We start from the raw sequence: 15,782 nt of genomic DNA, 5'->3' as shown, positions 1-15,782 counted from the left end.
GCCCTTTCAGCGAGAAGACCTACGTACCAACCTACATCGACACGATGCTTATTTTTTATTTTAAAATGGTGTGCTTTCCTCAGTGAATTTGGCAAAAGACATGAAAGTATTGACAGCTGAAGCCTTCTACCAAGAAAGGTCAAAAAACAGCCTATAGCTTATGTCAGAGTAGTTTCTTTATCTTCTCTTGCTGAAACACAGGAAAACATCTCGTGTTCCTATTTGTCACCTGCACTTATTCACATTTAACCAGCTGTCTGTTAGATATTCTGAGTCACTCTTCCTTCTAGACAATCAGCCTAGTTGTCAAGTTACGGCAAGTCAGCCTGATTTCCTACCGTCCCAGTTCAAAATTTACATATAACCTAGCTGAATGTGTATATTTCAGCATTGACTCTTTCTAACATCAGGGTATCATAAACGTATTCCAAAGCACGCTTCTATTAAAAAGGTGATAGGATTATATACTTCTAAAACACTAAAAATTCAATTTAATTCTCGCATCCAAAGTTGACATTCACCTATTTTATTTACTAAGGTGATGTGGAATATTAAAGAACGCAAGGTACTTCACATTAAAAAAAAAGTCAATTAAACAGAGAACACAAAAATCACCTTCATCAGATGCTCTAGAGGAGGAATCACTGGTTGTTGAGATGTTATCATCGTCTTGTTGAGAGGTAGAATCTTCTATTTCTTTTATCAAGGACAGCCTAGGACTGCCAATGCCAAATACAGAAGATGTCGAGGGCTGACAAGGTGGGACAGGAGAATCCAGCATGGTATAATTCAGACGGCTCCGATGAAGAGAGGGCCTTGTTAACACAACTGGGAAGTTCAGTGCTGATCTACTTGTGGATGGTTCTAGACAAGAACAGGGAGATAATTAGCTTTGCTATAGACAAGCTCACAGAAGCCAAAACCTGTTTCCTATCGACAGCCATGCTATTGCCAAGTTCTAAGCGCAAAAAGAGAGAAGCCAAATTTAACTTCTTCCTCACCCAGATACGGTTGCATCTAACTGTCTGGCTACAACAACAACACTGCTTGCAATACACAGTATTAATGTTGCATCCAGAAGTAGTTAACTATGAGGATTTACAACACCACATTCTGACCCCGTGCTCAAATGCTCTAACGCTGACTTGGCCGTTCACTAAATCAAACATATATACTCCTTCTCCCATGTACAGCTTGCAATAAGCTTTACAAAATTTGAGATTACACGGTAAATTACAGATAACACTGCAGCTTCCATAATATTGGAACAAAGGTTATATTAATCTGAATACACAACATGAAAATGAACGTTTGCAGTACTTTTTTCCCAAGTTCTTCCATATCAGCTCACGTTAGAGGCAAAACATCATCTCCTACCCATTAACTATTGGGATTTTGACCCAAGGGACAAGGATGTTGACCCAAGTAACCAGATGAGCATTTTTCCCTCTTGAAGCAAAGGGTCTGCAAACAATGCCAGTGGCCTGGAATAGGTGGCCTTGAAGTCTATCTTGCTAAAAAAAATCTTATTCTTAAGCATAGTATTCGACACCCACGGACAGCAACATAAGCTGCAAAAGGTTCCAGGGTGTCCACCTGCTCCTGATCTCCTGGAGTTAGCAAGCTTGCAGTGCAGCTGTTCTTACTGAAAGCTCCTTTCACGCAGTTACATAGGAAAGCCAACATGTGTTCCTCAGTCACGAAGACCTTCTCTATTCTTTTCTCCAAACTCATTCCCAAGCTACAGCTACACAGAAAGCCATCAATCTCCTTGTTTACAATTAGATGAGATTGGAGGCAAAGATATTTCCTCCTTATTTTTTGATTCTGCCAACAACAGAAGCAACTGACTTTCCACATTATCTATGGTTACCTACGCACGCTCAGACAAAACTTCTTCACTTATTAAAAGCTGACTTCCCCAAAACAGCTAATTTAAGAGAAACTCAAATAAGAATAGATGCAAATTTATACAACAGGACTACAGGAACAGTGAGAGGCACTGGATATAAGACAAATTAATCTTTCATGAGGTAAAGGAGTTGCAAACCTCGTTGCCAACGGTCAAATACCTTTTCAAAGACACCCCCTCCCCCCGCGTAGACCTTAAAGTTATTGAATATTTTAAGGATAATAATCTCATAAACCACATGCGTGCACAAGTTCCCCAGTTCACCATCAAGTTAACGAGGAACTTTACTAAATTGATCAAAGCCCAAAACAAAAAAAAAAACAAAACAAAACAAACAAAGTCGGGACACGAGACGGAATTTTCCTCTGCCATTCTAGCATCTAGTCTTTTGTTTCGAAGACTGCAAAACAAATTAATTTTTTTAATTGCCTTAGGCAATTAGACAGATTTTCATTCCATATCTTTTAAAAGATGGAAAATGCAACCCAGCACACTTGCAAATGACTTATTTTCAGCATTTAGCACCTGGCTAATAGAGTACCTAAAGTTAACTGATGCCTTCCAAGAGCATAAGATGTATGCTTCGTAACTGTGTATACAGTTTAAAGCTAAGACGGTTTCGCAAACAGTTGTTTCGACTTTTTTTGTTTTTTTTTCATTCTGTCAAAACCCTCATTCCAATTTCCTTTTGAAATTCAGATTCAAAACTAGAAATCTGTGAATAAATACAGATGGCCAGAATTCCAAATGATTTTTCACATACCTCGTCTACTAATTCCTGCTGGTTCAGGCGTGAATCTCTCATCGATTATGGTATCTTCATCTGCATAATCGTGATGATAGTTTACCGGAGTCTCCTCCTGGTTTGCAGATTCATTTCTGTCTACACACTCCTCCTCACGCTTATTGAAATACTTCTGCAGCCAGGCCGGTACAATATTTTTCACCGTTTCTGTCATTCTGCTAATTATTCCCTGCTTGAAAGAAAAAACACTTGTTTAATTACAGAAACGCAGTCAACAGCATATGCTGCGATACCACCTTCCACGGACCTTGAAGACAGATATTATACAGCAAATATTCAGAAGACGACGACGAGGTTGATCCCTGGCATAGGATCGCTACACTTCTGGTAAACCTAAAATTCACCTAAGATTGATTTACAACTACCTATCACTTTCTGCACTTCCAAGTGACCTTGGCAAGGTTCAAAGTTTTGAAACCTCTGCCAAAATTCACCAGCAGGTCGTCAATCTGCAAGGCTATCAGGAAACTCTACGCCTGAACAGCTCCTGACCTACAGACTTGTTCCAGGACTCTTCCTCTTCGCACCCTCCCGTGAAAACCAACTAAACCAGAAGTTCAGCAATTATCTACTGCGACAGTCAGGACCATACTACCCATTAAAATCAGTGAATCTAAATATTTTCAATTTTAGTAATGCTGAATTGCAGTGACTATACGCACAAAAAACAGTTCTGCTCTCAACAGTCAGGCTAACCCAGAAGATGTCCTGCAAGAAACACAGCTATAGCTATAGCACCAGCACCTCCTCTTGCAAGAGCCTTCTAAAGCTGTTGCTGTATTTTGTAGAAGACTGACTCTGCGGCATACATCGGGTACGATCGGAGAATTCCCACCTGACCGAAAGCCCCAGGAACTACGGTTAAATAAAAGATACATTAATATAAATGAATATAATTAATAATAAAAATTAATAATAAAAAATAATATCCAGAAAGCTGACAATCATGAGCTAGGCATCCTGCTAATCATCCCTCCTGCAGGCAGGGGGAAAAAAAAAAAGTAAATTAGATCCAGGACTAGTTCCCAGGAACTTTGAAGCTGCTAACTATACTGTCTACAGTGCCCAGGCACCTTCAGAGCTTAATGGTAAGAGACAGAGGGTTTGGTGGGCTGTAATTAGGATCACAAGCACACAAAACACATCTATTTAAGTATTTCTAAGAATCGACTTATCGACTAAAGTTGTAGGGGGAAGGATGAGAAAAACAGCGGGGTAGGGATCAGAACCAGAGGTATAACCTCACAAAATCGCATCGGTCGCTTTCGTGCCTCCCCAACTGCATCACTGAGAGACAATTAACATTAAGCCACAGAACCTTCTGCAGAGTGGACATGATATTGAAGATAAACTGAAATTAATTGACAAATGCTCTAAGCAAGCTATCTGCTCAAAGCTCGTCCTTTTACGTTATGAACATTTGCACGATTCGTCTGGTTACAAAGCTAACTGCTATAATAAATGCACACATGTAACACCTATCAGTTTGTCTATTTATCAAATCATTAAAATTCTTCCCCGATAAGTTACTGTTAATTTGATCTGCGCTGGATGTGCAGCAGCCATTCTCTGTGCAGAATCCCCCAGATATCCCCACGCACGTGTTTGCTCTGGCACACTCTTTAAATAAACCTACTGGAAAACACGCAGAGATAACAGACAATGGAAAAGTTAGAAAACCATCTCCACTGATTATTTTTAATCCACGTGTAAGGTTTATCAGTTAGCTACACAGTGTCGGCACACGCAAGCTATGGCACTTTCAACATTAATGCACTGTTCAAGCCAGAGGTTTCAACGGTTGCTCTGTAAGCGTGGGGAATGTTTGCATTGCCCTTCCAGGCCAGCTTTAGATGGACAAGATTGATTGTCAATATGTGGTATAAGGGACTTGGCATTTCTGCAAGTGATAAAAACCTAATTGAGCAGCTATCCATGCGTAGCGCTCCCTTGGTTTTGCATATGATAATCAATCCCCTCAGCTACGTTGCTCATTTAATAGCGGAGAGGTTTTGGCTGAACAAACATGTGCAGAGGGCATCTCCAGAGCATCTCTCTGGGCGTCCTGACATTTCTTAGCAAAGAGCTGCTGGGAGGGATCTCGGCGCGTCCCCCCTCCAGCACGGGGATTTTCACACCCCGAATTGACGGACCGCTTTCACCGTCAACCTGCTGTACCCTACAGCACAAACGAGAAGCAAAGCCTGGCAGGTAACGTTCAGAGAATTGATGATGGGCTGAGGAGGGGTGCAGGGAGCGGGGAAAGCCCTGGGGGTGGCACTGGGGGTCCTGAGGGCAGCGGGCTGGGGGTGAAGGGGAGGGGGAGGAGGGGGATAATGGGCTGGGTAGAGGGGTAAGGGGGTAAGTAAGGGGCTGAGGGGGTAACTGAGGGGGTTAGGAAGGGGCTGAGGGGGTAACTGAGGGGGTTAGGAAGGGGCTGAGGGGGTAACTAAGGGGGTAACTAAGCCGTTGAGGGGGTAACTAAGGGGGTAACTAAGCGGTCGAGGGGGTAACTAAGGGGGTAAGGAGGTGGGTAGGGGGTAACTAAGGGGATAAAGGGGCGGGTAAGGTAAGGGGGTAAGTAAGGGGGTAACTGGTGGGCTGAGGGGGAAGGGCCCGCTGTGGGGGGGCCGCTCCTCACCCGCTTGCTCCTGGCACAGGGGGGCTTCGCGGCGCCCAAACGGTGGCGCCGCCTCTTCACCTTGCCGCCGGCCGCTCCTCCTCCTCCTCCTCCTCCTCCTCCTCCTCCTCCTCCTGCTCCTCCTCCTCCTGATCGGGCTCCTGGGCTGCCGCCCGGCGCCCCGCCGCCACCGGCCCTGCCACCGCCGGCCATGCCGCTGCCGGTCGCGCCGCTACCGGTCGCGCCGCCCGAGGCCATACCGCCCCCCCCCCGCGTTCGGTGCCGTCACGGGGCCCCCCCGCCCCCCGCCGCCACGCGCCGCGGGGCCTGCCCTGCCCCTCGTGGGAATAAAAATGTTGTTTTTGCAGAGTTACGTTGTTTAAAGGTAAGGAATGGGGTATCGAGGTGTGCTTGCAGCGATAAGAACGCTTAGCAGGCGACCTTGTAAAATGCAGACAACCAGACTCCGTAGAACAATTCGGGGAAAATCACGGTGTTGAGTCAAGTCAGGTAAGTGAAGAAACATTACCGCTTCAACCAGTAAAAAAGTCGAAAGAAATTCGAAATTTAACAGGCCGGCAACTGAAGGCCATGCATTGTCTGGGAAGCATCAGACAGATTGTGAGCCTGGATCACCCCCTCAGTGGGGAAACAGGGGAGGGTCCCGTCATCAAAAAGTATATAAACTGGGTTTTGGAACCAGCAGGGGCGCTCCTGCTCGTGGGACGCCCGCCACTGCGATCGCGAATAAATTCCTGCTTCGCTGAGCTCCTCGCCTGAGCCCAAGTTATTGGCTACGGAGTGTTTCTCACAATTTGGGGGCTCGTCCGGGAGCCAGTCGCCTACTGGGGAGCCCCACCGCCGCAGCAGCAGGAAGGCATGCCCCGCTGATTTCAGCGGTCCTGTGCATCGACGGCGGCGGTTCTGCGGAGAGCTGACAGAGGGCCCGAGACTGATGAAAGAGGCAGGATCCGTGAAGGAGTGGGGAAGGGAAGAAGGCAGGCACTCCGGCTTTGAGAATTGATCCGGTAACTCTGTGCACAGACCAAGGTAAGAAATAGGAAGTATTGCCTTGGGGGTCGGGTGAGACTCTGTGTGCCGTGTGATTGAGACGTACTTTTGTACGGAGCGAGTGTGGAGTCCTGATCCGCGGTTCCGCAGCTCCGCGAGGGGCGCGGCCGGAGACGGACGAAGCGTGAGATAAGGGAGAGAAAGGAAGAGTCTCGGGAAATGTGGTGTATGGTAAGCCCTTGCACGGGGAAGTGCTTGGCAATACACCAGGGAAATTTGGTGTGCGGTAGTCCTCGCACGGACGGGACGCCCGCCACTGCGATCGCGAATAAATTCCTGCTTCGCCGAGCTCCTCGCCTGAGCCCAAGTTATTGGCTACGGAGTGTTTCTCACACCCTCCCCCTCCCTCCCTCGCGCGCCCCCTCCCCTCACGGGAACGCGCGCCCCCCCCTCCCGCTGCCGCTCCCGTTCCTCGCCCCGCCCCGGTCCCGTCCCGGTCCCGCCGCCCTCCCGCTCCCGCCCTCAGGACCCGGCCGCCATAATGAACCCCGGCCCGGCCACCGTAAGCACGGGGCTAGGAGTCACCTCCAGAGCCTCCCCGCGCCGTGGCGCCGACCGCTGGTGTGCCGCAGCACCGCGCCGGGCGTGGGACGGCGCCCCGAGCCCACAGTGCTCGTCAGAAAAGCCCCGCACCGACAACCGATACCCCCGCACCGACAACCAACAGCCCCCACGCCGACAACCAACGCACAAGCAGTGTTTTAGGCCGGATTCGTGGCCCCGTTGGTCCGGGAGGCAGTCGTCACGCTAAATTCTACCCCACGGCAGGGGAACGATGGGCATCGTGACAGATCGCCGCCCCAGAAAATAAACACATAAATAAAGAATAAAAACGATAACGGGACATGAATCGTGCCCTTAATAACAGACATTGGGCAGTGAAATCACCGACTTCTGCAACAATACGTGCTCAGGGAACTGACTAAAACCCCTCCTGCATCGGCCATGTAATAGCTAGGCAAACATCACATAATACTTCCCTCCCTCATGTACACCAAACCTATTAAGGCAACCATAGTAGCGTGATAACGTGATTTTTCTCCTCCAGATCAGCGTCAAAGGCAGCTACGCTAGGTTTGCTCATAAGTTCAAACGCTGCTTTATTTATTTATTTAAATGCCATTTTTCTTATTTAGAAGGATTTCCATAGGGTGACAGGCCTTTAATGACACTCACGACTCAGAAACATTTGCCGATGCAGTCAAACGGTGTCTATTAACGCGAGGCACTGAAGTTAATTGGTATTAAAAATGAGCCAAAACGAAAGGCAAGTATCTGCGTGTCCAGCAGAATGACAGCGATCATCACCATTTGATCAACCTTCCCTGTGAGGTCTATCTGCAAGTTACTTTGAGGTAGCGCTAGAAAGAAGCGGTTGGTTCAGAGCATCCCTGCAAAAAGAAACATCCACGGCTTAAGTACCGTTTACTCTTTTGGTATCCTTTTAAGTACTTTTTACCCGTTTCGGACTCCTGCCTTTTCCCGGCTCACTGATGACAGCATTAGTAGCCCCTCAAGCTACTGTCCTACAGCCTTTCCCATCAGTGAAGAGATAGGAAAAACCCCACTACTTCTTGGAAAAGAAAACCAGCAGGTTTTTGAATAAAAGCACTCTCTGTTGCAGCTAGGTACAACGAAAAGAGTTTATGAAATCATTACGGGACATTCTTGTAGAAAACTTCCTCAAGCTTGGAAGAAAAAAAAACATTTCAGCTAAGTAAAACAGAAAATAACTGGAAGAAGTGAAGTATGGCGGTGTTGGAAAAGTTGCTTCAAAGACTTGTTTAATTAAAAAGAAGGAAAAAAGCAAGTTCCTACTGCAATCCCATCTTTGTCAAACTGATGGCGGGCACCAGTACGATGTGTTCAGCTAACACAGGCTGGAAGTTGTAACTGCAGCTGTGAAGTTTACCCAGTAAAAAGACTCCGCAAAGCATTCTAGCAGTTCCGATGCAATCACTGCTTCCTGAATTTGTGACTCACGGTTAACACGGCAGTACAGGAAGAAGTCTGGCATTCACTGTGCTCTTACGGTAAAGAATCTGCCCTGCGCACACCATCCCAAGCCAGGTATGCGCTCCTAACAGGAAAGGACGATAGGCTGATAAGTCTCAGCAGAGGGAAAAAGACATCAGAGAACTACTTTATAACAGCAGCACGCGGGCTGCAACCAACGTTCTCTTCCTCTCATCATTTTCATTTCTGTGGACTCCAAGAGAATACACTCCCAACATTTTTCAGCTCTGGAGAACAAACAGCCCAACCAATCTCATTCACTGAACTACAAAACTGGTATTTTCGCTATCTAGTCCGGAAAAGGAGGCGCACGTCTCTAACGTACAGTGTAGAGACCTTGTTAATAGGCAAAGTCTGCATAAAATAGGTGGCCACAGCCTGATTTTCTGACGTTCAGGGCCTTGGGTCACACACCACCACAGCATCAGACTTAATGAAGTCACCAATCTATGTGGGCCTCTCGTTACACAGGTCACATGTTATGGACCAACCTCTCAAAGGCCAAAAACCAGCACTGATACTGCCGGGCCAACACATATCTGTAGCATCCCATTTCTGGGTGACAACACAATGAATGTTTCCACAAAGTACTCGATGCAACCTAACTACTGTGTTTGGTGATGCAAAGCAAGCCGTGTCAAAGCAGCGTAGCACCCAGGCACATTCCTGGAAGATGTTTTGCTGCTCACGTTGAAGAAAATAGATAAAAAAATCCTGTGCAGTTTGCACTTCTGAGCTCAAGTACCACAGCTATGCACTACAATTGAAGTGGCATCAAAGCTTGTAAGGTTTTGAAGCTTCAGCACTGCCATCCAAAGTCAAGGAGGCTGCATCTATTATCTTGAATTTGCCCCAGCTCAGTCCCCTGAAACAATTCCATAGACACGTACAAGCAACCCTTTTCCCACCCAGATTCTTTGCTTCATCTATTGCACCTCTACCTTGTGTCATATTCTTATTAATCTGCCCCTCAAAAGACTCCCTGGCTCACACAAAGAAGCAACCCAACAAATCCCTGTTCCCAGCCATGTTGCTTTCATGCTTTGGGAAGAGTTAACTGCAACAGCTCTAACTGTGATGCCACCTCACCCCCTCCACCTATGTGAGGTTCTTTGCCTTCTGTCTCCTCCTACGTCTACACCTGCACTAGAACCAGGAAGAATGTGCTTCCTACAATACTCCAAGAGCCTCTTCTGTTTCAGGATGTCATCATTTCAATTCAGGACTGAAAGTATTCCTAGCAAAAACCCAACAGCTAATAGCTAACAGAAGCAGTTGCTGGTGATCAGCTACAAGTAACCTGGAAGTACTGAGGAGTCACAAAAGAGAATTTGCATTACATTTAAGAACAGCATGCAGCTTAGGACCACTGCTTTCACTGACTACACTAAGCCATAAAAAAGAATTGGATTCTTACCTGCCATCACAGCAATTATGGTTTATGTTGCCCCCAAAACACACACGGCAGTACCAGAACTGTGTCAACTAGCTTTAACAGCTTCCCCAGCTATTAAGTACAGTAATTTCTGCTTCCTTTTTTTTCTTGGAGGAATATTCTTTTGTTTCCAGCCTCACTTACTTACTATACACACTGTTAATTAGCAACTATTTCTCCATACTCATAGGGTTATGGAGTCCCTATGACTGGAAAAGACTCTGTACCCTTCAAGATAAGAACAGCATAAAGGCAGCAACTCGCAAGACTGCTCTAGCTTAAAGCAAAGCTTTCCTCATGGCTCTCATCTCCTGTGACTTGAGTACTGTCATCCTTCTACCAGAGCTTTAAAAACTTCATTACCACGAATGAAGGAAGACCAGAGCAATCAGAGAGGGTAGCAGAGGGTATAACTTAAGGAGCTGTTACTAGGATTTTTTTGTTGTTCCTGGTGGACTATTTTTCTCCTTGCCAGCAAGGAGGGAAAACCAGCAAGTTGTTTTCTCCAAGATTTTTTTTTTTTAGGTTTAAGAACACGGATTATGTTGTAGCAATTTCTTCGCTGTAAAGCGTCAGCTGAGAAGTCTAACAGTAAGAAGGGCAAGGGAAAACTGAATGCTGATGCAGAGAGTGCCAGCAGACATCATCCTCATTCCACGGGATGTTTGTAGCTATGGCAGTTGAAGTCTACACTTCCATATGCTTAACATACCCTATTTATAAGCCAATTTTAGCTGACCTAGCATGTATCAGTAGTACAGTTAGAGCCAGCAGCCTGCAGGAAAAAGTGGGCACAGGTGTTTCCATAGCAAGGCCTGTGAGTGTCTCCCATACATACTTCCAGTCTAAGCAAGCACATGAAAGGCTTGGCTTGTCGCTTACCTAAGGAACCAGGAAAACAAGGGAAAGCTAGATTTCGCTTGTGTCCTAATGCCCATATAAAAATAAAGACAGATGAAATACCCTTACTACCTTGTTAAATTCCATAAGCCGGAAGAGAACGTGCTGCACACAGGTACAAGTAAAATCCCTTGCTGGCAGGTTTGCAGATACAAATTTTTTATTTACACAGGCAAGTCTTATCTTTAAGATAAGACCCCATTTACCTCTTTACATTTCTCGAATATTTACATGACTTCATGATGCTCCAAGAAGGGAGTGATGAACAAAAAGATTACAGAAACTGTCAAAAGCATAGCAAAAAAAACCCAACCTATCATTGTGCTTTAAAACTTATGAGCTAGAATAATGTAGAAGAAATGTAGTTTTAGCACTTTGGTCCTAACGGTCATGCTCTAGAAGACGCTTAAATAGCAGAGGGGATTTCAGAAGTGACCGTATCCAGAGGTTGCCAGTGACAATTCATGAGTGAATCGTAGAGTTCTTCGCTTGTCTCCGTGAATTGTCTGTTCATTTCATCAACATCCAAGTAGAGCTGTGGATCTGAAAATAAAAGCCTGGTAAGTCCAAGTATCAAATCTGAGGCATGCGCACAAAAAAACTTCATGTGAAATGGCTAACAAAATGTATTTTAAGCTAAGTGTAATAAGCTATTAGATCTACTAATTTTAGTGAGGTATTTAGTCCTCTAAAATTTTGAGCCTCACAACTCCAACTTTTGGGAATTTTTATATTAGAAGGCTGGGACTAGAATTGTCTTTCAAGATAAAGACAAAGACAAGGTTTAAGATAGTAAAGATAACGTTTAAGGATAATCAGCCATGAAACCCTCCCAAGAGTCATTTAATTCACTTCTACGGCAATACACGTTACATAGGATAGTTTCTAAACACTAACACAAAATGCCTCCACGTGAGGAACTTTGCAAACCTTCCAGGACACAAATATGTTTTGTACCGTATTTGTAAGTGCAAGCTGAATCCTCCTTTTGGAATCTGCAACATAAGCTTTTACCTCAGGGTGGAGAACAAAGCTTTTGCATATTACTGAGCTTCTAATATAAAATCTGTTTAGCGGAACCAATACAAAGAACAAAATTCTGTCTTAGACCATTTTCAAATGGGAATGAAGGCACAGGTACAAGAAACCTGCTGCGAAGCATTGACAGTGTCCCGTTTTACTTGATGCGGTCAGTGTATGCTGTATCAGCTTTAAAACCCCAGCTGATTGCAGATCAACCCCACAGAGGTTTGACCTCAGCTGAATTTTCAAGATGTTCTTCATCCAGTAGAGGTTGGCTTGTATTGTTAAAAGGCACAAGGATGGCTAAACTCAAGTGACAATGATAGAACCCTTATTACCGTCAGTAATTAGGTCATCACCGATATTAGTCATAACTGAAGATTCCTGAAAGACAGAAAAGGCTAAGTTTAGTCATAACTCATTTCAGAAAGCATCACAGATTCAAAGTGCTGCAGTCTCAACCCATTCCTTCTTCCTACAACTACAAGGATAGATGGCATTTTATCTACTTATTTTTAGAAGAAAGCCAATATTACAGTACAGGTTGGAAGGGACCTCCGGAGGTCACAACTAATACATTGACCACGATAAGACCACTTACAACAACTGTTTAATTTGCTTTAAGCAAAGCAAATCAGAAGAACAGGAACAGAAGAAGCGTACGCAATTATGCTGTCAAAACCATTCTTTGGTATGCGTGAACAAATAATGGTGTATAAATCACTAATTCTATGGATTTACTATTTAAGCACTTAAATACAAACACCTCTGAATGGAATCTGCTCTTTTAACTTCACACTAAGCAGAAAGCATGTTTTCAACTTCGGATTCTTTTTGCTGATTCACACAAATCTGTACAACATATTATCTGTGAAATATTTTCTTTACAGCAAGCGTGCACTATCTTTACCTCAAAAACAGCTGGAGCCATTAAAGAATCTCCTAAAGAGCAGTCTCCAACAGCTTGCATGCTGTCATAGGGAGCATAGGAGCTGTAGTTGTAGTCAGCGTAAGCATCGTAACTCCTCTGCGAGTAGTAGTTCTGGTAATCTTGGTAATAATCATTATAGTTGTATGACTGGTACCGCTGCAATTCTGCTTTCAGTCTGAAACATGAGGAGTTGCATACAGTCAGAGAACAAGAAACTGTAAACCCAGTTCTGAACTTAAACAATTTGTTAGCTTACATACTTCAAAGCTTAAAAGGAAGCTTTCCTAAACAGTCACCTAAGTGACAGCTTAAGTCACAGCTCAAAACCTCATTTCTATAGAAGCAAGCATCCTCACCTTTGCCAATACCAGAAGGAATTGTTCTCATGGATTAACTCCAGAGCCTTGACATGGTTACCTGTACACATCAAGTATTTTTAGCGTTGGCATAAGCAAGCTGCTGCTAAGTCTCTGTGCTTTGCTAAAGATTGATTTAAGACCAGAGACATTTATCAAGCACAGCTGCTTTAAAGATGCAGTCTTAACCCTTCTATCTTTTATTTGTTTAATTACTAGATCTTATTTCCAGAAAGAAGTGAATGGAGTCAGATTATCCATTTCAAAGAAGCATCTGACACTGCCTGTCAGTTTGCCATGTCTACCTCCACCTGCTCTGTTTTTTTGTTTGTTTAAAGTCCATTAAACATTCAACAGCTGCCAACTATACCACTCAGGTGAAGTCAGTCTTGCTTAACAACACAATCGCGATTCTCCAGCATGACGCCTTATTATTAGTGGGAGAATTACAAAATACGCTGGTTCTTAAGAAGAAAGGGCCAGCTGATTAGCTTTCACTACTTTCCCTTTCAAGATTTTCTCAGGGGCAGCTTCAGACTAATGACAAGAACCAAGACAAGTGCTATCTGTACTAAAACTGAGGTACACTGCATAAAGAACATTCAGATAACCCAGCTGCATATTCAAAAAAATCCGCTGTTTAGACTTGTCTTCACTGATTCTGTACAGGCAGACCTCCTGTGTTTGCAGTGTCCAGTTTCTCTGACTTGAATTGGGGATGCAGAGAAGTGAGTTCTATGCTTTTGGGGAAGAATACAAGCTGAAGGCATTCTGAAATAGCTTCCAAACTAAGCAAACATGAGGGACAAACTAATCCAATGGCTGGGTATTTCAATGCTAAGAGAGCACGGTACTCAGCCATTCAGAAACGTATTACTGATGTGTATTTTAATACCTACATTTGTTTCAATACTGCAAAGCTACACAAGTTCTAATAAAGAGGTAATCCATTGTCTTGTTACTGTAGTAAACAAACAGAAGATACATCACCTTAGGTCTTCTGCTTCCAACTGCACTCTTCCTACATACAGTTGTGTAGGGAAGGAAAATCTGAAAATACTGTTGACGTTCTTCTGGATAGCCGAAGCAAGAAAACATGTTTGTGGCTTATTCTTGTTTTCAAAATAAAACAATATTAATTTAATCAAAAAATTTTGGCAAAGAAGTTTGGACAGTGCTCTCTTGGAGAAGAGCATTTCCATTCTAAAGCAGAAGGAGGCAACATTTGCAGAATTATGCTAGGTAAACAGAAACAGAAGTGTCATTTTTTACTATTTAACAGAACGCACAAGCTAACCTCATGAACATACTGAAATTGTTTATATGAAGTCCTGTTTTGTCAGTATCCTGGATCAAAGTTCATCAAATTTGGTATCAATTCTTTAACCGTTCAGAGACCTGAATTGCCTTAAATAAGTGATAGAACTGAGCCGGTAGAGTAAGAAACCCTCTCAGGAAGTGCTAAGCTTTAAACTCCCCATTGCCCTAAGCTCATGAAAAGCAAAGAATAGCATTCTAAACCTGTTCTAGTAATAACGCCTTTGGCTTTCTCCCTGCGTTCCCATTTTTCCCCCCCACTTCTTTCCTGTCAACCCACTGTAAAACTAGTTATGTGCTTCTCTCAAACTAGAGGGAAAGCTCTAAGAACAAGAACTCCCTAGCATATAAAACCACTTGTTGTCCCTTCTACCTTATGCAGGCCCAAACCTGAAAATATTTACCAATGCATTCAGCTTTGCTACTGTTGAGAAACAAGGCTGGTTACAATGGCAGCTAAGCCCAAGTTGCGCTGTCTGGCTAGACTTAACAGTTGGATTCCCCCAGCCATCCTGAAGCAGGTTGATGAATCCAGGGAGTCAAAACATAGGACTTCTGCATTTCTGGTTTTGTAGACTGCATCGTGTGTACAGCCACTACAGCAAGGGCCACAGACTTTCCAAAGGCAGAGCTACAAGAATCTGATTATTTAGAATAACTGTATCAATGCACAACTCCTTGGTTACCTTTTAGAAATTCCTATGCTCAGCCGGATTCCTTTTCCCCCCAGACCTGGTGCGTTCTGGCAGTCTTGCAGTGCCCTCATCTGATCACCTTGCTCACCAAATCTGACATAGGCATACCCTCTACTATTTTCAAAAGGGAGAAAACCAATTCTGGTATGCATAACAGTTACAAAGCTAACGAATTCAGTTTCTGTCTTCTACAAAAAACAGAAGATAGCAGCTACTATAGCTTCTATTACTTAAGCAACCTCTCTGGCATGTGCACGTGCACAGAAAAGGCTTTCACCAAATTAAAAAACTTGGGCCAGGAGCAAAAAGCTTATTCCTTGGTAGCATTAAGATGCAACTCACTGAGAGCCAGCAAAACAATACATTTTAAGTGCTCTCTGCGTAAGTAATCAGATTCCATATTTCTGCATATACAGCAGTTAATCAGTTAGCACTAACCCACTCCTTTTGGAGCCACAAACTTTATTGGTCACAAACACCAAGAGCTGGCTGTAATTATCTGAACCAGTATTAACCGGTACCTCTGAACTCTTCAAACAAAAATATCTTTCAGGTGCTCTTAGAAGAACAACATCAATTGCCTGCAACAATTTGATGGCTTTGCTAAACGGAGCACTGAAAAGCACAGTGGTACAGTTTCTTTTGTAGCCTGTTCAGAAATTATAGCCCCGTGCCTACAGCTTCAAATCAGGCCAAGCTTA

General features: G+C 44.1%; 1 protein-coding gene across 1 annotated transcript; it reads right to left on the bottom strand.

Annotated features, from left to right (window-relative positions):
• Positions 1 to 11,036: 11,036 nt before the first annotated feature.
• Positions 11,037 to 14,817, bottom strand: LOC310882488 (uncharacterized protein; the record flags this gene model as incomplete). Its single annotated transcript, XM_083801346.1, has 5 exons — positions 11,037 to 11,302; positions 12,121 to 12,166; positions 12,693 to 12,888; positions 14,060 to 14,139; positions 14,791 to 14,817. Coding segments are annotated over 5 exons (486 nt in total), but the record flags the coding sequence as incomplete, so codon positions are not given.
• Positions 14,818 to 15,782: the final 965 nt, after the last annotated feature.

This window comes from Anser anser, assembly GCF_964211835.1.
Source record: "Anser anser genome assembly, chromosome: 16".
Classification (NCBI taxonomy): domain Eukaryota; kingdom Metazoa; phylum Chordata; class Aves; order Anseriformes; family Anatidae; genus Anser; species Anser anser.
Note: the sequence above shows the minus strand (reverse complement) of the source record. Positions and strands in the feature narration are given on the sequence as shown.